The sequence below is a fragment of the Octopus bimaculoides genome, chromosome 2 (genome assembly GCF_046866305.1).
Source record: "Octopus bimaculoides isolate indiv1 chromosome 2, ASM4686630v1, whole genome shotgun sequence".
Taxonomy (NCBI): domain Eukaryota; kingdom Metazoa; phylum Mollusca; class Cephalopoda; order Octopoda; family Octopodidae; genus Octopus; species Octopus bimaculoides.
The window spans coordinates 50,161,415-50,187,552 of NC_142929.1; the positions used below are offsets into that span (position 1 = coordinate 50,161,415).

The window sequence follows — 26,138 nt, forward strand, 5'->3', positions numbered from 1 at the left end:
TTCAGAACCAGGGCCAGATTTAGATCTAGAGGGGCCTCTATGATTTTGCAGGACTGATAAATCAAAAGAGAACTCAATAATTTTTTTTTTAAATTTAAACAAGTAAAAAAATTTGCAAATCATTTATTTGAGTGCTGTAAATATATTTAAAATTTTTAACACCAAATTTTAGGCTTCTCTGAGTTAAAAGGGCCTCTGGGTCATGGTTCATATTGGCCCATACATAAATCTGACCCTGCTCATAACATCCATGAATGAAGAAGCTTGCTACACAACCACATAGTTCTGGGTTCAGTCCCATAGTGTGACACCATGAGCAAATGTCTTCTACTACATCCTTGGGCTGACCAAAGCTTTGTGAGTGGATTTGGTAGATGGAAACTGAAAGAAGCCCATCATTTATATATATACAATTTAAATATAGGATAAAATCTTTACAAGAATTTATCAAGTAGTTAGCTTGAAAAAACCTCATAAGGGAAAAAATTATTAATTATTCCCTATATATGTATATATTTATGTGTGTGTCTTTGTGTCTGTGTTTGTCCCCTCACCCCACCATCGCTTGATGACTGATGTTTGTGTATTTACATCTTCATAACTTAGCAGTTCAGCAAAAGAGACCGATAGAATAAGTACCGGGCTTACAAAGAGTAAGTCCTGGGGTCGATTTCTTTTACTAAAATGTGGTGCTCCAGCATGGCTGCTGTCAAATGACTGAAACAAGTAAAAGAACAAAAGGAAAAGAATAAAAGAATAAATCTTTTTGAAACTATCCCATTGAAAAAAGAAAACAAAAAAAAATTAATAAAATTGATTACCTTCTATCTTTGACAGCATTAGGACTCTTAGAACCAAATGAGAGATGACCAGTTGATGAAAAGGAAATTTCCTGGCCAAAATCAAAAGGACAGCTGCCTAAACCTTTTCTTAGCAAATAACCATCAGGAGGAGAAATTGTGTAACTGTCAATCTCAACATGGACGATTTTAGCCTAAAAATAATCAAATCACCACAGCAAATTAAAAATAAGTGTCAAGTAATGAGAAGTTATAAATAAATAAATTATATCAACCAAAACAAAAAAAAAAAAAAAATGATTAGATCAATTGAACAAAACAACATAGTTTTATTTCATTTCATTTTATGATTTTATAGAATCCTTATTTGTGTTTCTTCAAAATTTAACCCGCTGTTTATTCAGAAATATGTATTGATCATATAACTTTTTTAATCAAAATGGCAGCAAGTTAAATTTACTCACAACAAAGATTAAGTTAAAAACAGCTGATTAAAACTGACTTTTGATTATTTACCTGAAAAGAATAATTATCAAGGGTTATAGATAAATCTATTTTCAGACATAAAACATTCTGCAACAGAAAATTATATTCCAAGATATTTAAAATGCCAACAATGCTGCTGATACAGCCAACATCACCACCACAACTACCACCTCCATCATTATTGCTGCATTTACTTGCATACAAGTTGTTATAGTAGTGTATATATGTCGTGTAAACATTCAAACATCATAATTATCTTTCCAAATCCTGTGCATTTGACAAGGAATTTTTGATTCTCCAAAATCATCTTAGTGTATAAGTCAACCTACTTTTTTTAGCTGTAAATTTTGGTTCGAGAAATTCTATCTGCATATCCGAAAATACAGTATTATTGTTTCACATTCGCTTTTCACATTGACATCAGTTAGATGAGGCATCATGGTAGCATCAGTTCTAATTTGAAGTGACCATGTTTTGCTTTTACATTACATTTTGGCTCAGTTTCTACAGCTTTCATTCTTAATATTAACCACTATACAGAGTATACCATGTACATTTATCATGGTACCAGTTCCAGAGAAGTTGACATGACCTTGATACAGCTTAAGGATCCTCGTACCCTATGTTATTTCCATTCACTTGACAAAGGGTACAGGATGCATTTCACTATAACAACAACACCAGCATTAGTGAGGTTGCCTTGTAAGTAGCTAGATTAAAGAGTCCTCACTAACCTTTATTGTTGCCATTCTATCATGTATGATGCTTGTCAAATTGGTACTAGTATTTTGGTATAGATAACAATAATATATATTTTCAAATATATAACTTCCCCTATCTTGATATTGCATTTATCTTCACTGCAGTTAGATTGAAAGGTCTCTGGTGATTTGTTAATTTAAATATATCAAAATACACTTGTGTTTCATAAAGCAGTTTCCCTGTTTCACTTATTTCAGTAATTCCATTGAGCAAGTCAGTTAATTTCTGTTGCTTAATGCAGAAATAATTAATTATTCTACAACAATTTTAACCACATCACACTCAAGTGCACTTGATATAAGTGAAATGTGAATTACAACCAGAAAGTATATTACAAACAACCCAAAGAGAACATTCTGACAAATGCTGGTTTATATTACAAAGTGTTCACAGGAGAGATAATGCATTTGTGAAACTGAGTGATAAAAATAACTGAAGTATATGAATTGAACAAAGAAGATGCAGTTATATTCATATCAGAAACAAATATGTTAAGATGAACAAAAATAAATAAATAAATATTAGATATGCTTCCATGAATAGTAAGAACAAGCTAGATATCCTTCCAGAATCAAGTAATCATCCATAACACTTAGTTTTGTGTAATAAATAAATTCTTATTCAAGAACATTCAACCACTTTAGGTTCTGACAATAGACTTCATCAACTGTTCCTATATAAAATACCAAACTGAATATAAGTACTGGGGTCGGAAGCAATGTCCCAGGATGGTCATAAACCAATGAATGAAACCAGTATTTCAGGGGAGGGTCGTGCTATAGTTCTTGATATATCCAAAACCTCTGATAGAGGTTAGTATGCTGGTTTGCTCAGGCTTTAAAAAAATCGTACTGGGGTCAATTTGTTTGACTAAATTTTGACTAAAACTTTAAAAGTGGAGTTCCAGCATCGCCACAGCTCAATAACTGAAACAAGTAAAAGATAAAAGAAATATAATATATATGACTCTTATACTCAATTGTGAAGGCACATGGCTTAGTGGTTAGGGTATTCAGCTAATGATCATAAAGTCATGAGTTCAATTCCTTGAGCAAGACACTTTATTTCCCATTACTTCAGTTCATTCAACTGGCAAAGGTGAGTAGTACCTGAATTTCAAAGGGTCAGCCTTGTCACACTCTGTGTCACACTGAATCTCCCTGAGAATTACATTAAGGGTACACATGTCTGTGGAGTGCTCAGTCACATACACATTAATTTCACGAGCAGACTGTTCTGTTGATCGGATCAACTTGAACCCTTGTTGTTGTAAATGATGGAGTGGCAATTAATTATATTCAATTACTGTACCATCACTGTTAAATCTCGTAGGATACTAAAATGGATTAGGTTTGTTTGAATGAGTCTAGGACATTTACACCCCATGGACAATAACACCCCCAAGGACAATTACCCCTGTCGACAACAACAAGATGATGATTCAAAACTTCTTAATATATTGGAGGGCTAATTAATTAAAGGGAGCAGTCGTTGTCAGGGGGAATTGTCCGGAAAGGAGTAATTGTCCTGATACTGTTTGAATAAACATTGCTGGTATCTAGAAGAATGTTTTCTTTCTTGCAAATCCAAAGAGACAGTGATTGTTTGACCTGCTAGAAATAACAGTCAAATTCCCTTAAATAATATCTTACCGTCTTGAAAAGAAGGATACATTATATATTCCTATCAATTTTCAATCTGTTATGGGTTGAAGCGTCAGTATGCTGTTGCCAGCATCTCTACACAGGTTGCTGGTCTACCTCTCTTTGATGGCTGACTAATTGCTGGTTAAATGCGGTGCTACTATGGTCAATGATTAATCCAAGCCATTATCACCTAGGTGAAATTTGAACCCAGGACACTTGGATCAAGGCAGCTATCAATTCTCCTGTTCTACTCCTATGAACTGGTACATTAGTTATGGTGCATGCCCCACCATAAGAAAAAAAAAAAAGAAAAAGAAATGTAAACAAAGCTGACTGAGGCAGGATTTGAACAGAGAGAGCTATAACAATTACTGCAAAACATTCAATCTGATGCTGTAATGATTCTGCCAGTTTGGCTCCTCCAAAGCTGGAATACCTTTGATCATAGTTCTGTGCAATCAAACCTGACCCGGGGCTAAATAACAACATCAACAACAACAGCAACCTGAACACTGTTGTCTTCCTTCTATTTTTTATATCAATTTTTCAATGCTTGCATTATTAACGAGAGATGGTTTATTAGAGCAATTAATTTAATAGTTGGATGTCCTTTCTACTGCCAAACACACAGCTATTAAGTACGAGTAGAACCTGGGTTTTCATTCAATCAGAAGGCAAACTGAATGAAACAAACAAATTAAGTACACACTGTTCATATATGCCATGTGATGATAACACCAATATCTGAATTAATGAACATGTCAAGCTGCTCAACACCTTAGCTTTAAACCAGTTCCTTTTTTACCAGGCTGCTCCAAAGTTTATCCTCAATAAAATTCTTCATTTTCTCAATAAATGACTGTCTCTATTTCCCATCAGTAAGAAATTTTCAAATGAAATAAGTAAGTAAATATATCTACCTCTCTCTGAAAATAAATGGCAATGGAATGAACAACCAATGTTGGACAGACTTGGTAACAAGTTGCATGATTATTTGCGAAGCAGTTGTCCAATGCTCAGATGAGTAGCAGGGCACTGCAGTGAGCATTGAATCTGTGTGACGACGAGCATGGATGCAGCTCTCAGTTATAGAAGCAAATATGCAAATAAGACCTTCAAAGACCAAAGTAAACAAAGGTTCATTTGGCTTCAAGAAGTGCCCGAAAGCTTCCATGGAAGACACTGGATTCATTGTCAAAAAATGTGAATGACTTTTCATTGGAAGCGAATCAGGTTAATATTCTTGAACCTGAACTCGGAGAGTGCTCAGCTGGTGGTGGGACTGTGGCATGTTTCTGTCACATTTGTTATCAAAGCCAGTGGGCAGGTGAAGCAGCTACAAAGCAAATGAGCAAAGCAAAGCAAAGACATGGTTGGGAACATTGAGAAGAGTTGTCATTTTTTTTGTAAAGGACTGTCTATGAAATCAGCTTCTCAGGAGAGACAGATATGGTACCCACAGGGGGAAAAAAAAAAAAAATATCTATCTTAAAAACATGCTGAGACCGACCGATATATATATATATGTATATATCTATATATACATAAATATATATATACCTATATATATACATATATACCTATATATGTATATACCTATATATATATATATATATACCTATATATATATATATATATACCTATATATATATATATATATATATATATATATATATATACACATATGTGTATACATATATACATATATACACATACATACACACACACACACACACACATATATATACACATAATTGAAAAATCTGTGTGTGTGTGTGTATATGTATGGATGTATATGTGAACAAGCATGTATGTGTATATATATGCCAAATTTTAAAGGTCAGCTAAGGACAATCGCATGTGTAACCAACTATGAAAAACAAATTGACAGTACAAAGAAATCAAATGCCAATCTTTTTAAAATGGCAATCACTTTAACAGTAGCAGAATTATCATCTCCCTACATCCACACATTCAAAGCTGTATGCCAAACAATCCTTCAACAACAACACATCCTGATAAACTCAATGACTACTACTAAATTCGGGCCATGACAGACAGAGAGGATGTTCTTGAAGCTGAGAATTTGAACTTACGGAGACAATATTTACATATCACCCGAGGAAACACAACTAGATATCACAATGCAGGGAAACGGTTGCATAATCAAGTATCTGCATGCCTGGGGAACTACACTGTGTGAAAACAATTGTAGTGATTTAAAAAATAAATGTCCAAGTGTACTCCTTCTTATTGACTCCAATTTTTTCAATTATCTATTCACACATTCAGATGTCCAAATGCAAACCTGGAAGTACGTACAATACCAGCACTGGATAGCACAGGGTAAATTTGTAGATAGTTGAGCTTTATACTGTACTCTCTACAATGTTCTTAACAGAATATGCCATAACTTCCTTTATGACTCCGTCAATCCTGAATGACCATGGGTGCACCTAAGAGGTTCCCCACCAGGGTACAAGTCTGGGAGGAAAGTCACTTCACTGGCAAATGCACAACCTATTGTTGTTTCTATGGAAGACCAGCAGTTGCCCATGCATACCAGTCTCTCCCTTCCATGCCAAAGATGTTATTCAAGGGAAAGCAAAGGCCGATACAGCTTGGCAACAGTAACGTTGCAACTCCTTTCTACAGCTGAATGAACTGGAGCAATGTAAAATAAGGTGTCTTGCTCAAGAACGCAACACAGCCTAGTCCAGGAATTGAACTCACAACCTCACGATCGTATGGTCGATGCTCCAACCATTGAGCCAGCCATGTGCCTTCACATCCCATAACTATACATATATACACACACACACACACACACACACACACATAAATAAGAGAGAAGTGGGTGAGAAAGATTGAGTTATAGAATACCATTAAAATGAGGTAAATTCTACAGATATTCTTCAATTATATAATCAAATCAACTAAACATACATTGGATTATATTGTCCTGAGTTCTCTGCACAAAAGTAAAAGATGGAATGGTCACACATGAAATGGTTTTGATCTGCTTCATTAGGGTTAACCTGGGTCTAAACAAAAACAATAGCAAAAAGGAGGGAAAGCAATGGAATAAACAATCATATTAGTGATGCACATTCATTTGGCTTTTTATAAATTCTATAACACTATTCTGCTACAGTTTAAGTATGTAATGCTGGAACTATGGAAAGAAACTGAAGGCATTATATTATATACATACTATTTGCATTAAGTGCAAGACGACTAACTCATAAACTATGGGTAGTCTATCATACATATAACATTTATTTCCTTTATGTTGTTCATAATACAATTCACTGAGGAATATCATGAATTATATACATATAGAGAATAATATATATAATATATTAAGAGGAATATATATAAGAAGTATTAAACACACACACATATATATAATGAAGCATTATATATACTATATATAACACTTGAAGATATAATAATCAGAGTATTATGTGTGTGTGTGTGTGTGTACACAAACATCTATATGCATATACATATATATAGTTATATCTATATGTATATACATATATAGGTATCTATATAATTGAGAGTGTATGTGCATGTATATATAAATATATAGGTGCAGGCATGCATGTGTGTATATATATATATATATATATATATATATATATATATATATATATATATATATATATATATATATTGCACCACAGCTCTAGGAGGCAGCTGCTATAGTTCATTCACAAGGACAATGGGTTCAAGTGCAAATATATGTGCAGTTTCACAAATATTAAAACATGTTCACAGGACAGTATATTAGGATTTGTTAAAGCATTGTCAGTACAGAGCAGAATAATATGATTACCTTCTGACTCCCTAATATTTTAGTTCAAATCATACTAAGACCAGCTTTGCTTTTCATCAATTCAGGATCATATGGTTTGGGTTCAGTCCCTCTACATGGTACCCTCGGCCACCTGTCTTCCACTATAGGCCCAAGCCAACCAAAGCCTCATGTGAGGACATATATATATATATATATATATATATGTGTGTGTGTGTGTGTGTCCATGCATAAGGCTCTCTGTTTGTCTGTCAATCTGTCTGTCTGTCTCTCTCTCTCTCTCTATATATATATATATATATATATGTATATATATATATATATATATATATATATATGTGTGTGTGTGTGTGTGTGTGTGTGTGTGAAGGCACGTGGTTGAGTGGTTAGAGCATCAGGCTCACAATCATGAGGTAGAGAGTTTGATTCCTTGACCGAGTTGTGTTTTGTGTTTCTTGAGCAAGACACTTTATTTCATGTTGCTCCAGTTCACTCAGCTGTAGAAACGAGTTGCTGGTGCCAAACTGTATCAGCCTTTGCCTTTCCCTTGGATAACATCAGTGGCATGGAGAGGAGAGGCTGGTATGTATGGGCGACTGCTGGCCTTTCATAAACAACCTTGCTCGATCTTGTGCCTTGGGGGGGGGGGAGGGCTTTCTAGGTGCAATCTCATGATTATTCATGAATGGAGGAGGTATTTACCCTTTATCTATATATATATATGGAGAGAGAGAGAGAGAGAGAGATACAGACAGACAGACAGATATATGTGTGTGTATGTGTGTGCATGTGTGTATGTATCTATATGAGTGTGTTTGTGATTGTCCACCACCACTACCACCACCACCACATGACATCCAATGCTAGTTTGTTTATATCTCTGTAACTTAGCAGTTCAGCAAAAAAGAATAAGTAGCAGGCTTTAAAAGGTAAGTGCTGGGGACAGTTTGTTTGATTGCACCCTTCAAAGTGGTGCCCCAACATGGCCACAGTCCAAAGACTGAAACAAGTAAAAAGATAAAAGGTAAAACCACTTTAGTGGATTGGTGGAACCATTAGCAGTCAAGAAAAGACACCTTGCCCTATTTGTTCCAACACTTTTGCGTTCTAACTGCAATGTCACTAAGGCAAAGCTATGTTGGACCATATCAGAGGCATTTCTGTTAGATAATACAACAGTGTTGAGCAGAAAAGAGAGTTGCATGCCTGGGCCACTGCTGATTATCCACAACATATATCTTGCTTAGTTTTTTATCTTTTACTTGTTCAGTCATATGATTGTGGCCATGCTGGGGCACTGTCTTGAAGAGTTTAGTCAGACAAATTAACCAGTATCTTTATTTTTTATGCCCAGTACTTATTCAGTACTTTTGCCAAATTGCTAAGTTATTGGGACATCAACAAACCAACAACAGTTATAAAGCAGTGGTAGGGAACAAACACATACACAACAAGCTTCTTTCAGTCTCTGTCTACTACATTTACTCACAAGGCTCTGATCAGTCTGGGACTTTAGTAGAAGACACTTGCCCAAGGTGCTACATAATGGGAATGGACCCAGAACTATGTGGCTGAGAAACAGACTTCTTACCACACAGCTAAAGCCTGCACAGATACACAGTCAACATTGAAGAAGGCACAACCGATTACATCAAAGACTTCATTCCATTAGATATGATGGTATAATTCTTGATGTAAAGAGAAAAATAATCAATAATAACTCCCAAAGCAGAAGAGGTGACAAGTATATACCAAAGAATGTAGTTTTCAAAGATGTTTTCTTTTAAGATTGCACCTTCAGAGTATTATATATGTGGTCTTTACACTACCATCATATGAATCAAATGTTTCAGAAAAAATATAATTTCAAACGAAACCATGTATTTCCTGGTTCTCTCTGCACAACTCCCAACAGTCTTAGTTTTTGCAATAACATGCAGACTTTCTATGAGTGCTGCTAGCTGACAATAAATCTTACAAACTTTTCCATTGCAGGATTTATCTCCAAGTGCTTGAGATACTCATTTTAACTGGGTGCACTGGAACAACGTGAAATGTAGTACCTCACACAAAAACACTGCATTACCTAGTCCAAGGATTGAAACCACAACCTAATGGTCATGAGTGCAACACCCTGACCACTGTTGTTGTTGTTTGCACTCCATCACTTACGACGTTGAGGGTTCCAGTTGATCCGATCAACAGAACAGCCTGCTCGTGAAATTAACGTGCAAGTGGCTGAGCACTCCACAGACACGTGTACCCTTAATGTAGTTCACGGGGATATTCAGCGTGACACAGTGTGACAAGGCTGACCCTTTGAATTACAGGCACAACAGAAACAGGAAGTAAGAGTGAGAGAAAGTTGTGGTGAAAGAGTACAGCAGGGTTCGCCACCATCCCCTGCCGGAGCCGCATGGAACTTTTAGGTGTTTTTGCTCAATAATCACTCACAACGCCCGGTCTGGGAATCGAAAACGTGATCCTATGACTGCGAGTCTGCTGCCCTAACCAATGGGCCATTGCGCCTCCACACCCTGACCACTAGGCCATATGCATTCCCCATCCATTATAGCTCAGAAAGATTAACTCTAGTAATGATACTGAATAAGTGAAACTGAAATTCAATATAACAAAGTTTAACATTTTATTTGCATTCAAACACTTGTAATGTTCTGCAATTTTTTAAAATAATATATTTAAATCTTAACAAGAGTAGTTAATGCTGATTAATATCTTAATAAAGAATGACAGCAATATTGTCATCCCAGAAGGAAGAAATTAAATGTTCTACAGTATCTAAATTGGAATTGTCTGTAAAAATAGAAACCAGGGAAAAACAGCTCAGCAAGCTTAAATATTCTAGGCTACTTGATCAAACTAGAAATAAATAATTTATTTCATTTCAATGCAAGTCTTCCTAAGCAAAAATTTATTTTTGCAGTCATTTCTCAAGGAAAGGATGGAGTCCATTTTTCATCAATAATTTATGTGAAATTAGTGGATCGTAGTTACAATCAATAACTTTACTGTCCATATACTGTTAGCTAAAAAGAAATCATTCTAAATGGTGTTAAAAATGGCCACATTTTAGAGATTTTGAAAACATATGAAGAGACAAGAGATGTCAAGCCTAGTAGCTGTGACTTGGTTTCAAATAAGCAAACGATATATTAATTGGTCAGTTAATGTGGTTAAGACCCTCCAGATTGATGAGCATAGTATACATCATGTAAAGAATACATATTATAATTCTGCAGGGCATCACACAAGTCAAGGTTGACAATATATATATATATATATATAATGAAAAATATTTCAATACAAATGTATCAATTTCCTAGGTATTGCATTATCCTTAATCTGGGTTGTTCATTTTCAGATGTTCTTCCTAAGGTAAGACAAGTTTTTCATGTTTTGTTGCACACACGCATTTTTGCCAGTATATACGCAGTGAAGCTATACAATAGCGTCGTTTTTATATCGATTGCTATTCTCCAGCAAATATCGGTACCTTGTTGTACCATTCTTATGAATTTTATATATATATATATATACATGTATATGTATATATATGCATGCCTGTGAAAACAATTTTTAAGCAACACAGGTACTTGTACGTGCATAAAAGTCATCACACCCCATGGCACTAATATTTATTCAAAAGAAAGGTCATTGAGTAGGGCTAATGCAGCTTGATAACAGCATCTCCAAAGATGTTGCAGTAAAAATGCGAAACAGAAGAACAAAACTACATGGAAGCTTACCCAAGCTTCCAAGTTCTATTAATATGCTCCACCCTAAGATTGGTATATTATTTTATCAGTCCTGAAAGAATGAAAGACTAAGCTGACCTCAGAGAATTGAGGGTTGGAGCAAATACAGTGGGGTATTCTATTCGGTGTTATAATAACTTTGCCAAATTACCAAGCTCTTCTGTCTGCAAAATGTACAAATGGATGCTGAAAAGTTCCTGGCTTTGGGTAAAAGAAAATAAAGAAGGATCGGTTAATTACGATTTTATCCAACATATTCCTCTCTCAAATTCACACACATATTGCATTTTAACTCGTATTCTATTCTTTTTGATTTGAGTTCCCAGATGTATTTACTAAGGCCCGTAGAGTTCATTAAATTTCTGTTCTTAAAAGAATTCATATGTTGGGCCACCCAGAATTTAATTTTATTGGAAGTCGATCCAATGTAAGTTTAGATAACTAATTTATTTATTTAAACCTAGGATTAGGCACCAACTTATAGTTATGATCAGTAGCGTAAAAGACATCAAATTAGCTTTAGAATACACTTTAATCATCACAATATTATACAAATTTGGAACATATAACTACCTTTACTTTAAGTATTCAACGATAATATGAGCAGTCTTTTACAATGTTTCATAACATTATTTAAGTAATATATAACTTTCGTATTTGGTATAGTTATCATTCTGCGTTAATTTGCAAGTTTAAGTATTTTAGTATTTTTAATCCTCAAGAAACGTTTTATTTTAGGTAGATTTTCTTTTTCGATATTTTCGTTATTATTTAAGTAATTATAATACGCATGGACTTCTGGGTAATAGACGCCAAATTTATCACGCGACCTTTTAGTATAAATTCTATAGCACAGCCATTTTTTTTTTAATCTACAATTACCAGCCGGCAGATAAGTCATGTTTTCTTATTTTAATTTTATAAACAATATTGACATCCGTCTTTTAGTAACTTTATACACTAAAACATGTTTTTACTATTATCTACTTATTCCATAATGTTTTAACCTTGTTTACTATAATACTCTTTTTCAATATTTTTAGATTGTAACTCTTAATAATTATATTAATACCTTTACTGTAGGGATTAGTTTACAGATTTTATCTCTTTATATATACTTTTATTTCTCATGTTTATGTTTATTCCTTGAATGATCTTAGGTATTTTCTTAGGGTTTTGACCTGAAGAGTGACTGATTTTGGGAGTAAAATATTTCCCCGTTCTAATGAACTCGGATAGAATTTGCTTATGATTTTATATAGTCCTATTTCAGCAATGACACGCACGTAGTCTTTGTACTAGCACTAACTTTTTACATTTATACTTCCATACTGTATATTATTGTATTAATTTTTACTGTTCAATTTATAAATTTGACTTTTAAATTCTTTTAAATTAATATTTCTATGATTTATTTATGTAATATATTATTTAATTAAAACTTTTAGATTAAAATCTTAGATATATTAAGATGGTATATACCTCACACCATGGATTTGGATGGGTTCTGAGTTGTAGAGTGGTGGTTTGTCTCTAAATTAGTTATATAAATAAATATATATATATATATATATATATATATATATAAAAACACACACACACACACGCACACACACAAGGGGTGCTGAAAAGTTCGTGGCTTTGGGTAAAAGAAAATACGTGGATCAGTTAATTATGATCTTATTCAACATATTCCCCTCTCAGGTTCACACACTTATTGCAGTGATCCTTCAATTTTTCTAAGCCCTGCGAGAGAATTTGGAAGGTTGGGCTTCCAGCCAGGCCTTTCACAAAACACTTAAAGCCAAGAACTTTTCAGCACCCCCTCATGTATGTATGTACATATATATATATATATATATATATATATAAACACAGACACACAAAGGGGTGCTGAAAAGTTCCTGACTTTGGGAAAAAGAAAATACAAGGATCAGTTGATTACGATTTTATTAAATATCTTTCCCTCTCACATTCACACACTTATTGCAATGATCCTTTAGTTTTTTTAAGTCCTGTAAAAGAACTTAGAAGGTTGGGCCTCCAGCCAGGCCTTTTTGCGATACCTATAAAACCAGGAACTTTTCAGCACCCCCTCATATATGTGTATACACATCATTATCATCATCATTTAATGTCCATGTTCCATGCTGGCATGGGATGGAAGTTTTGACAAATATCTAAGAAGTGAACATACTCTTGCTCCAGTGTCTGCTGAGAAATGGTTTGTATGGCTGGATACCCTTCCTAATACTAACCACTCTATAGTATGTACTGGATGTTATGGTCATTCTACTGACACTACTGAAGTCACAATGTAGCTTGTAAGTCAATAAACCCAGAGTCGGAGGAGGTTGCTCTATGCTAGATGTGGTTAAGGTTTGAGGGAAGATGTTGAAACAAAGCAGATTCTTGTAGTAGAGGAGCTACATGGTTAATCGCATTCAGAAGAGAGAGAGAGAGAGAAAGAGAGTGCGAATGAATTAGAATTATCTTGGAGATAGACAGAGGTGATGAGGTGTCCAGGTGACACATCAGGTAGCTGGAGTAGTAGTTAGTGAGGGAAAGGGGGGGGGGGGTGAAAGTATGTGTAGGAGAAGAAATACGGAAGTAGGAGAAGGAGGTAGGCAACATCTGTAAATAGTGAGAAAGGGTTAAGGGGAGGAGTTGCATGAGTTGGAGAGCTTACAAAGATGCTAACAGTAAAGTAATATAGAACTGTATTAAGGTAATAATTATTATATGGTTGAAAGAGGTGAGAAGACAGAGAGAATGAGCAAGTAAGTATGTACTTATGTACAGATATATGTCTCACACTGATGTACTAGTTGGTATCAAAAGGTTCCTGGACTAGTTATGCTTAATAAAATATAAGTTATTTATCTAAGTTTTAACATCATCTCCTTTGAAATAGTCACCTTGAGCAGCAATACACTAGTCTCAGTATTCTTGTCACTTTTGGAATCAGGCCTGGAAGTCATTTTCTGTAAGTGAGTTGAAATTCTGCAATTTGCTCTGGATCTCAACAATGGTGTTAAAATGGTGACTTTTGAGATGCCTTTTCATCTTGGGGAAGAGATGGAAGTCTGTAGGTGCTAAATCTGACAAATAGGGTAAGTGCAGCAGTGATACCATGCTGTTTTTGCCAAGAACATCATGAGTGAGGAAAGCTTGGTGACAGGGTGCATTGTTGTCATGAAGAATCCAATTTTTTGTGCTCTACAGATCCAGCCACTTTTGCCAAATGTCCTCTCTAAAACACTTCCAAAACATTGCAGTAGAACTCTCAATTGATGGTCTGGCTTTTGGGGGACAAATTCTCAATGCATAATACCACATTTATAAGGGTGACACACGTGGCAGGTCTTCCAAATCACTCATCATTTTCTAGAGATATTATTCCACTGTTGAAGCACCTGAGCCACTCAAAACATTGTGTAAAACCCATTCCCTCATCACTGTAAGCTTGCCAAAACATGCTCAATGTCTCTGTAATAGGCTTCCCAAGTTTAATGCAAAAGTTCACATTGGCTCTTTGTTCCTGTCCATGACAAAATCAGAGACTACAGCATACATATGATCGCAAAAATACAAATTCACAACTTGCAAAGTAAACACAGTGATGCCACTCAGCACACTACCTCATGAAGGTCACTGCTAGCTCCCACTGCACATGCAACCATGCACTGCCATCTGTCGGTGTGCTACAAAATTATTCCAGGAACTTTTTGATACCACCTTGTATGTTAGTAAACAAATGTAGACATTGATGAAAAACTGATGAAGTGGTGTGTCAAACAAAAATATTTAGACACTAGTCTCACAGATGCAGCCCTCCTGTCTCTGTTGTCAACATAAATGCAATGAACTGACATTGGCTTTCAGAAACTGGTAACCATCAACTAATGACTACTGTTCACAAAATGTGTTTTAATCCTTAAGTATTCAAATTCCTCTGTCAAATGTAATGCCTATTTATTCACATTGTTTTGAATTAATTATGAATTATGTTGTAGCTTTGAGATTTACCTGATGTGATGGTTTATTTTTAGAATGAGATTGTAGGGTAGGTGTAAGAGAACAGACCTGGTCACTTTGAACATAAAACAGGTAGAATATTTGGGCTGGATATGACTGGTTTAAGTGCTAAAGGGTTAAAATATTTGAATAAAATAAACCATTCTTGTAGAAAATCATACGTGAAATTTTGAGAATGTTCTGAGCATCCACTAGACATTACAGAAATACTCTTAAAGATTTCTAATCAAATATTTCTGTAACTTTGGAAACCTTACCAAAGAATGCCTTCAGGGTAGATTCAGCATTTACAGATTAGTTGCCAGGTTTACACGAACGTATATAGTACTTGAAAATATCTGTCTTCATTTTAACAATACTATTTTCACTTTAAACAACCTTATCATTCATCTAGTAAAGTGAAACAATGAATGTTTTTTTTTTTTCTGAGGTATTGAGCCAAGCATGCAAGTAAATGATTTAATTGAACACTTCAAGAACAGAAACCAAATTTAAGTCCATAAAATGATGAATTTTCACACATACTCAGCAGGATTTTAAACAGCAGGCAACTAGAAATTTACTCCATAAACAATTAAAACAGGAAAACTAAATATTTAATATCAGCTAGATTTGAAATTCATTTTCATCAAATTTTATTTGCATTTCAAGTATTTAAAAAAAAATGAACCGTTTAATTTCATTTTATTTCTTTTGAAAGCCAAAGAGTACCATTCCAAGTCCATTCCATTTTAAATGAATTTTTAATCGATATATCCTTTTACAAGTAGCCAAATTTCTTGGAGAAATTTTGCTTAAATGAGAAAAATATTTCAGAAAGCAGTAGAGGCCAGCTTATGAAATTTCTGAAAATTACTATGAAATTTTAAAAAGCTTTAGATTCATTTGAATTTCCCATTTTTATGTTTTCTATTTTATGGCAAATTCAGTTATAAAAATTTCATCAATTTACACAAATACAACAAAAACAAAAATATGTTCTTGTAAGGGTAACTCTCATATTATTGATATAATTAATTGTAGCATCGTCCTCATCATGGTTTTAATGACCAATTCAAGAGTAAAAATAACTATGATGAGAATTAATCCAAGCATATCTTGCCTGTCAAGCATATCATGAGCTAATGAGAGAGCCTCTATGTAGTTACTCAATCATTTAGAAATAACTGATAAACTCCCTCAAATCATACCCTGCTGTCTTAAACAGCAAAAAGGGACACATCGGATAACGTAGTCTTAAATACATTATCAAAACAAAAAAATCAAAAAAGCTGGAATGCATCTGATCAAAGGTTACCACGATTAGGGCTGACACAGAGGCCAAACTACAACTTGGTTCACAATTTTTTCCTTGCTAAAAACTTTCATTAACTGTATAAAAAATTCATCTTAGAGATACAGGCGTTTCCTACCTGAAAATTTTTACCAACATATATCAAAATTATGGTGTTTTCTCTTGCTAATATTTAACATATGATATCCGCTTTTAATTAGGGGTAATTTTACATAACATCTTTCTTTTACCTCTTTCAGTCACTGGACTCTAACCATGCTGGAGCACATACTTGAAAGGTTTAGTTAAACAAATAAACCCCAGTACTTATTTTTATGTCTTGTATTTATTCTGCTGGTGTCTTTTGCTGAACCACTAAGTCACAGGGATGCAAACAAACAAACACTTGTTGTTAAGCAATGGTGGTGGACAAATACAACACAAACAGATACACACACGCACGCACTCGATGACTGTCCACTCATGACCGAGGAAGACCATCACTGACCATGACCTCCCTGTAAAATGCCAGCAATGTCCTTGCACTAGCAGTTGACTTCACCCAGATTTGTGCCCGTGGCTTCCATGCTTGCTGCAGTGAACTTGTGCTCAACAGGGCATAAGAGATTCGCCTCACCAGTGATTGCAAAACCTAAAATTTTTTGTTCAATAAGTCTTTCACAGACCCTCTCTACCATATTGACATGATCCAGAGATAAGCCTTAGCAAGATATCCAGTGACAATATGGGTCGCAGGCTCAGGAATGTGGGAGCGCCATGATCTCAAGTGTAAGCAAAAGATCCCCAAAATGTTCAATATCATTCCCTACATATCTGGTTTTATATGAGTGACCTTCTCCTAAGGACATGATTTAACAACAGCTAAAGCATACCTTACTCCTAGTGGTCTTCCAGCAAACCAGATACCAAACTGGAATTTCTAAGGGTTAAAGTGCTTATATATATATATATATATATATATATATATATATATATATATATATATATATATATATATATATATATATATGTGGGAGAATGTGTGTATGTGTGTGTGTTAGGCTATCGTGAAAGTTCTGAGTGTATTATAATATGCAAAAAGGGATATAAATAATTGATCTTTCAGTAATTTTATTAAATGAAATAATTTCCATTATCATTAATGACCTTCGCTCATCTATCAGGCAATTTAAATATTCTATCAGCATAAAATTTGACTAGTTTTAAAGAAAAAAAGTTATCTAGATGCATTTTGACTCCATCTAAATCATTAAATATTTTTCTTTGTAGAAAAATGGTAGCCAGATGGTGCAATATCAGAAGAATATGGTGGATGGTGTAAGAGATCCCAGCCAAGTTCATGTAACTTTGTTTGGGTAGCCAAATACACTAATGGTCAGGCATTGTCTTGTTGGAACACTACTGCTTTCCTGTTGGCAATCTACAGCCTCAATTCTTTGAGCTTTTGGTTTAAATTAGTTAGCTGACGACAGTACACATCAGAATTAATGGTTTGGTTTTGTGGGAGAAGCTCATAATAAATAATATTTTTATGATCCCACCAAATACAAAATATAGCTTTTTTGGTATGGATATTCATCTTTGGTAGTTGTTTTTTTTTTTGGGGGGGGGGGGGTCCTTACACAAACTCCAGGATCTTTTCACAACCATGTTTTCATACACAATCCATTTATCATCTCCAGTCACAAGTTGTTTCAAAAAAAGGCATGCTTTCATTCCGTTTCAAAAGAATATCACAAATGGAATACTGGTCCAAGCAATTCTTTTGTGAGAGTTTGTGAGGGACCCATACATTATAGCAAAAAATGTATCCTAGCTTCACTAGGTGTTCATGAGCTGTACTTTTATTAACTTCCAACTCCTCTGCAAGTTCACTAGTCATGATATTTGAGTTTTCCTTGATTTTTGCCTTCAGAACATCTTCATCCAGTTTTGAAGGACTTCCACTGCAACTATCATCTCCCAAGCTAAATTCTACAGCTTTAAATTTTGCAAACCATCTTTGAACAGTTGATTCACCTACAGCATCATCACCATAAACTTCACAAATATTTTTGGAAGTCTTTGCAGCATATTCACCCTTTTTAAAAAAGAAAAGTATTACAACACAAATATGAAATTTTTGATTATCCATTTCAAATGTCAATAAAGGGTAACTGGAATGAAATAAAAGTCTATTTTTAGTCAGGAACAAAGATGAAATGCACTATCACTTCAAGCAACAGCAAAGTTTTAACTGTGTTGCATTTCATGTGTTTTAACTTAAAACACTCAGAACTTTCTGGACAACCTAGTATAAATATCATCAATATATAGATATAAATCCACTCGCAAGTCTTTGGTTGACCTGAAACTCTAATAGAAGACACTTGCCGAACATGTTACATGGTGGGACTTAATGCAGAAACATGTGATTGAGAAGCAAGCATTTTAGCACAATGATTTTTAAATATTAAAAAATTAAATTCATTCAGATTACATCGACAACCACATCATACCTTGTTCAGAAGCAATATTCAGAGAGCATTCTTTCATAGTTGCTAATGAGGTGGCAAATGTCATCAGTTTGGATTTTACATAGCTTATTATTTAAACTGATCATATCTGTTCAAATTGGACGGATCTGGCCTCTCACACAAACCCTACAATATTATTCTAAAAATTAACAGTTATTCTATTGCTTGTTACAGTCATTTTATTGTGGCCATGCTGGAGAACCACCTTAAAGGGGTTTTAGTCACAGAAATCAACCCCAGGACTTATTCTTTGTAAGCTTGGTACTTATTTTATTGATCTCTTTTGCCAAACTGTTAAGTTATGGGGATGTAAACTCAACAAAATCAGTTGTCAAGCAATGGTGGGGGGACAGACACAAAGACAACACATAAATACACACACACACACACACTAACACATATATAATGGGCCTCTTTCAGTTCCCATCTACCAAATCCACTCACAAGGCTTTGTTTAGCCTGAGGCCATAGTAGAAGACACTTGCCCAAGTTGCCACGCAGTGCGACTGAACCCGGTACCATGTGGTTGGGCAGCAAGCTTCTTACTGCATAGTTACACCTCAAAATTTCATATCTATAAGATAATGCAAGATTAATTCAAAACATATTAATGAATAAGCATTACTTTTGACAGAACAATGTGAATGCTAAAGAGTTAAATGTTCACTGATGCTGTTATCTTTTATATAAAAGATACTAAGAGGGGATTGTTTTAGATTTCAAGTATCCATGTAACACTTTTCCAACGCACTGGTTTAGTTTTTATTTTTGTCCCTTGAGATATATCTCTTTTACTCTTTTACCTGTTTCAGTCATTTGACTGCAGCCATGCTGGAGCACCACCTTTAGTCGAGCAAATCGACCCTAGGACTTATTCTTTGGAAGCCTAGTACTTATTCTATCGGTTTCTTTTGCCGAACCGCTAAGTTATGGGAGCATAAACACACCAGCATCGGCTGTTGAGCGGTGTTGGGGGGACAAACACAAACACACAAACACATACATATATATATATATATATATATATATATATACGACGGGCTTCTTTCAGTTTCCGTCTACCAAATCCACTCAGAAGGCTTTGGTCAGCCTGAGGCTATAGTAAAAGACACTTGCCCAAGATGCCACACAGTGGGACTGAACCCAGAACCATGTGGTTGGTAAGCAAGCTACTTACCACACAGCCACTCCTGCGCCTATATGTTAGATTTTATTCCATACTTCTCCTCAAGTTTATCCACTAGTCTAACAAGGTTATCTCTCAAGTGTTTGTAAATCTGAACTAGATAGTTTTCAAGATATTGTCACTGCTGGAAGTACCGTTTCTGCATTATAGTCTGCTTTTACAGATTTCAGTCACCAAATCACTTTCCTTCAATGCAAATTATAATATCTCTGTTTCCAATGTTATAGGAAATTCCAATATTACAGAGAAGTGTCCTAAATCTTATATTCCTCTCATCAAGTTTTGTAGCAATTAGCAAAAGCCAATATAGACACTGCAAAAGCATTGTGTGTGTGTGTGTGTGTGTGTGTAAAAATCATCCATATTTTTACATCTGCTTTTTCCATGTCGGCATGGGTTAGACAGGATTTATTGAGGCAGAATTCAACTGTGCTCTTCCTGATACCATCTTTACTTATTTCTCAAGTAAGGTACTTCAGTTCTACTGGTATTTCAGTTCTACTGGTATTTCAGTTCTACTGGTATTTCAGTTCTACTGGTATTTCAGTTCTACTGGTCTTCAAGACACTGCCAAGGAATGCGGTGTATTTTTTGCAAGAGATGTAAATACTGTTGCTGTTTTCACTCACACAGTGAAGACTCAAGAGAACACTTAAACACACTCACGCACACCTGCATACACTCCTAAATACTCATATACATATGCGACGAGCCTCCATGCAGTTTCTCTCAATTTGATTTCCCTTACAGAGCATTGGCTGATGCAAAAATACAGCAGAAGACAACACTTGTCCAAAGTGCCACAAAGTGAGATAGAACCCAAAACTATATGCCTGGAAAGCAGATATTTTAACCACACTGCCATATCTGCATACAAAAATACGATTATTTACTTGTTTCAGTCATTGAACTACAGCCATACTGGGGCACTGCTTTGAAAGGTTTAGTGAGATAAGTACTTATTTATCAAAGGTTTGGTCACTTATTCAGTCAGTGTGTTTTTGCCAGATCATTAAGTTACTAGGATGTAGTACACCAATACAAATAGTCAAGTGGTGGTGGGAGACAAACGCAAACATAAAGAAATACACACATAGACATATACACATGAGAATATATATATATATATATATATATATATATATCAGTTTCCACTCACAAGGCATTGGTTAGCCCAGAGTTAAAGTAGAAGACATATATACAGGGCGGTTGGTGTTGGGATGGGCATCCAGTGGTAAAAACCATGCCAAAACAAAGACAGTAGCTTGGTGCAGTCTTCTACCTGGACTGGACAGCTCTTGTCAAACCATCTAACCCATGCCAACAAGGAAGATGGACGTTAAAAGATGATGATGATATATATGTGTTTGTATATATATATATGTGGGTGTGTGTGTGTGTGTGTTTATATAACCTATAATTTTATATTTATATATATATGTGAAGAGATAGATAGATAGAGATATAGAGAGATAAATAGATAGATAGAGAGAGAGAGAGAGAAGGGCAGACAATGATATTTGGTTAAATTGTGTTCGCAACAATTAAACCAAAGACAAACTCACTCAAGCCCAATAGGCAGTGGCAAGTCTAATGTTGTAAGCTCGTTCCTGCCCATCAGTGTCATTAGGCGAATGCCAAGCTAAGGACATCTTAATCTTTCAGAAAACTTTAGTATAAAAGCAAGCATCCTGAATGTTAGATTTCCCATTCTTCCGAGCAATGGAACTTATTGACATTCCACAATCTCTCCTATGAAGCCAGTGGTATTATATGATGTTTGAAATATAAACTATAGTGATAACACTTGTTCTTGAACAGCCAGTACAATTTCTGCAAATGCTAGCAGCTGGCATGATGGTGGTGGTGGTGGTGGTGGTGGTGGTCATGGTGGGAGGTTAACATCTTTTATCAGTGGAGTAGAACATTGACTTAAAGAAAAGGAAGTGAGTAGTTAAATCAAATCTGAGAACATTGAACCTCACAGGACCTCATAGAGGAAGAGAAAACAAAGACAGAAAAACAAAAAAAAAAACTTAAAATTAAAAAAAAATTTTGGTTAGATTTCCTGTGGCAGATTCAACCAGCCTATGTTATGGAAACAAAAAATACAATAAATACGAAAAGGTAAAATGGATGAATAAATGATAAAGCACAGACTTTAAAATAATGGCTATCATGGTCTTGTTGATGATGATGATTATAATGGCAGTGATAGTAATGATGGTGGTGGTGGTGGTGGTATTAGAGGTGATAGTGATGATGATGACAACAATGACGGTGATGATGATGATATATTATTATTTAATAAAAATGTACAAATCCTATCAAAAGAACATGACTCCCAATTCCAAACTAATACAATAAATCCCCAGTTGGAAGAACGAAAACTGAAGCCATAGAGCTTGGATCAATGAACAGACTAAGGTACATGTATATATGTGTGTGTGTTTGTATATATATATATATATATATATATATATATATATATATAGTGTGTGTGTGTATGTGTGTATTGATTTTCCACTGGAAAAATATATTTCTGATAATTCATATACATTTTTTCCTATTTTATTTAATTTTTTTTGCTTTGTTTTGTGTAGAGGTTTTTTCATCGATCACAGTAGTGTTGTTATTGATCACAGTCTGGGCTTGTGATTGATTTCAATTTAATACAAGTTTGATAATAAGAAAAACGTTGTGGCTTTAAAATAATATAAAAAAAACCCAGCATAAATGACATAAAAACGTTAACACATACGCGTGCGCGCACACACACACACATACTGATTCACACATGCAGGATATTTTTATGCATATGCAATTTTTGCATTATATCATATAGTTATGATTTATGATGTTTTTGTTGTCATGATGTATGAAATACTTATATGTGTCATATTCATATTCATATTTTATGCATGTATGTATGTATGTGTGTGTGTAGAGAGAGAGAGAGAAAGAGATAGCAGATATGTTCTCTCTGTGCAGTAGTAAATATCCTCATGAAATTTAGAAAATTTTTGACTGAATGCAAATATTTACAAGAATTAATAGATTCACCTAACACCACCCAATCTACAAAGCACACTCACTGTCATTCTGATTTTATAATCTTTAACGATTCTATTATTATGACTTACTACACTTATTTTATTTGCAATAGTTTATAGACTGTAAGTTGTTGCATACAGATTTATAGAACAGGGAGACATAAAATATTGAAGTATGATAATCTGAAGATATTGTAATGTAGCTTTATTTTATTTTTGTTTTCGTTGTTTTTGATGTTTAATATTTTTAGTCACAGGTAAGTTCAGTTGTGCGATCACAAGGTCCAGTCCTTACTGGAGTATGGCAGTTTATGTGCTTCAATGACCCTGGGAGCCATGTCAGTGAAGTGTGTCTGCTGATAGGACTGCCTATGCTGAACAAGGCAAAGGATAAAGGCCAGACTATCATTGTCATCATCATCATCATCATCATCATCATGCCAGCATGGAAATCAGATATCAAATGTTGATGATGATGAAGATGATGACAAATGGTGGATAAATAGCACTTCAGCTGTGACTACCCCTTCCACCCTCGAACATGCCATTTTTCTTTTCTAAAAAATAAACACATCATAGAAAAGCAAGGTTGTACTGTGGAGAGCAATTCATTCTTATCCCTTTTGTTTCAGCCCAAATTATCCTCATCATGCAGACATATGATAAATGGTGCTCCACCTGTTTCTTTGTTTTGTTGTTGTTTTATGGAAGAACAATATTGTATAGTGGAACAGGAATTGTTGTTGTTGCTGTTGTTGTTAAGTCACAGATCAACTCTGATCAAATGAATATGTTCCTGCTGTGACTATCCCATTTGTATTCAGGCATGGGTATGCAGGTATTTTGAAAATACTTCACCGAGTGACAACCGTACCCTGCATAGTTATGGGTTGCCCTTTGGCAAGGCATAGTACCCGTTCAGCCACCCTGCCAGGGACATGGTGAAGACATGGGATGGCAGCAAGGCAGATTGTGAAGACATAGCAGAAGAGCTCAACTGAGCTAACAGTGCTTCTTACATTGATGCTGAGTGGAGGAATCCTAGAAAGTCAATGGTCAGGATCAACAGTCCTGTCAAAAGATTAACTGCAATGCATCCATAGGGGCAGTGTCTGTGGTTGTGTAATCAGTTAATGAAAGATTCACTATGATTCAAGATCCCAATTCAAATCCATAATAATGGAACTGAATGGCAAAAGAGACTCATGGGAGTCTACAAAATCAACACAACCAGAGAGAGAGAGGGGAGAGAGAGATTATTCAATGCACCATTTTTGTCTTAAACAATCAGGTAAGTTTTGAATGTGATTTGACTGCTCTTTCTAGTAGGTTGTACAACCGTGTAGAGGCTCCTTTGTTGACACACTATATAGTGGTGTAGGAGCAGAGTTGTGTAATACCATGAAGTTCTCTAAGTGGTGCTAATAAGTTTGTATATTAAGTAATTGTTACTATATGCCTCAAGGCCATAATATTCTAATATTTCTAAATTATTAACTATTTCACTTGTCCCTTTCCTAAAAGTTCAGTGATACCATATAACAGCATCATGTTCAAGCAGGAACAATTTTAGATTGCAAGGACAGCGGTGATGGTGTTGGGAATCTTAAGTGATAGTTATGTCAGTAGTAGTGGAGGTGGTGGTATTATCATTACTATTATACTTTACAAGGCAGCAAGCTGGCAGAAACATCAGCTTGCCTGGCGAAATGCTCAGCGGTATTTCGTCTGTCTTTACGTTCTGAGTTCAAATTCCATTGAGGTCAACTTCACCTTTAATCTTTTCAGGGTCAATAAATTAGATACCAGTTGCATACTGGGGTCGTTCTAATAGACTGGCCCCCTCTCCCAAAATTGCGGGCCTTGTGCCTAGAGTAGAAAAGATAATTATGATACTTTACTTCTCAGAGCTCTCAATCTTATTTGCTCTGGTTAATTCTGTGAGAACAGACAGCATCCTGTCGCCAAAGATCTCACAGGGTCTCTTTCCGTGAATCTTGCCATAACCTTTCCTAGGAGGCAAACTTTCTATAGAAGCACTACCAGTTCATTCTATTCCAATCTTCTTCAATCGTTTGTCTATATCTTTCTTTACAGTTCCCAATTCTTTTTTCCTTATATCTGTTTCTGTCATTTGACTGCAGCCATGCTGGAGCACCACCTTTAGTCGAACAAATCGACCCCAGGAATTATTCTTTGTAAGCCTAGTACTTATTCTATCGCTAAGTTATTGGGACATAAACACACCAACATCAGTTGTCGAACGAAGCTGGGGCAACAAACACAGATACACAAACACACACACATACACACACAAACACACACACACACACACACACACATATATATATATATATATATACGATGGACTTCTTTCAGTTTCCATCAACCAAGTCCACTCACAAGGCTTTGGTCAGCCTGAGGCTATACTAGAAGACACTTGCCCAAGGTGTCATGCAGTGGAACTGAACCCGGAACCATGTGGTTGATAAGCAAGCTACTTACCACACAGCCACTCCAATGCACCAATAATTATAGGCACAACCTATATTATTATTATTTTTAGTAGGTGGTGAGCTGGGCAAAATGCTTAGAGGCATGTGGCCCTTCTGTGTTCAAATTCCGCCAGGGTCGACTTTGCCTTTCATCCTTTTATTTATTTATTATGCACCCTTTTAAAGCCTAGCCAGGCTCATGGGCCTGGTTTCCCAGTTTCTATGGCATATGTATTCCCCCCAGCTGGACGGGACGCCAGTCCATC

At 35.3% G+C, this 26,138-nt stretch overlaps 1 protein-coding gene across 2 annotated transcripts in view; it reads right to left on the reverse strand.

Moving 5' to 3' along the window:
* The window catches only part of LOC106873657 (katanin-interacting protein), a 509,583-nt gene that overhangs the window by 217,548 nt on the left and 265,897 nt on the right, over nucleotides 1–26,138 (reverse strand). For both annotated transcript variants that reach the window (XM_089344962.1, XM_089344970.1), the window contains exon 30: nucleotides 822–994. In XM_089344962.1, coding sequence (XP_089201088.1) covers nucleotides 822–994 — 173 coding nt within the window. The remainder of the gene's footprint in view (nucleotides 1–821; nucleotides 995–26,138) is intronic.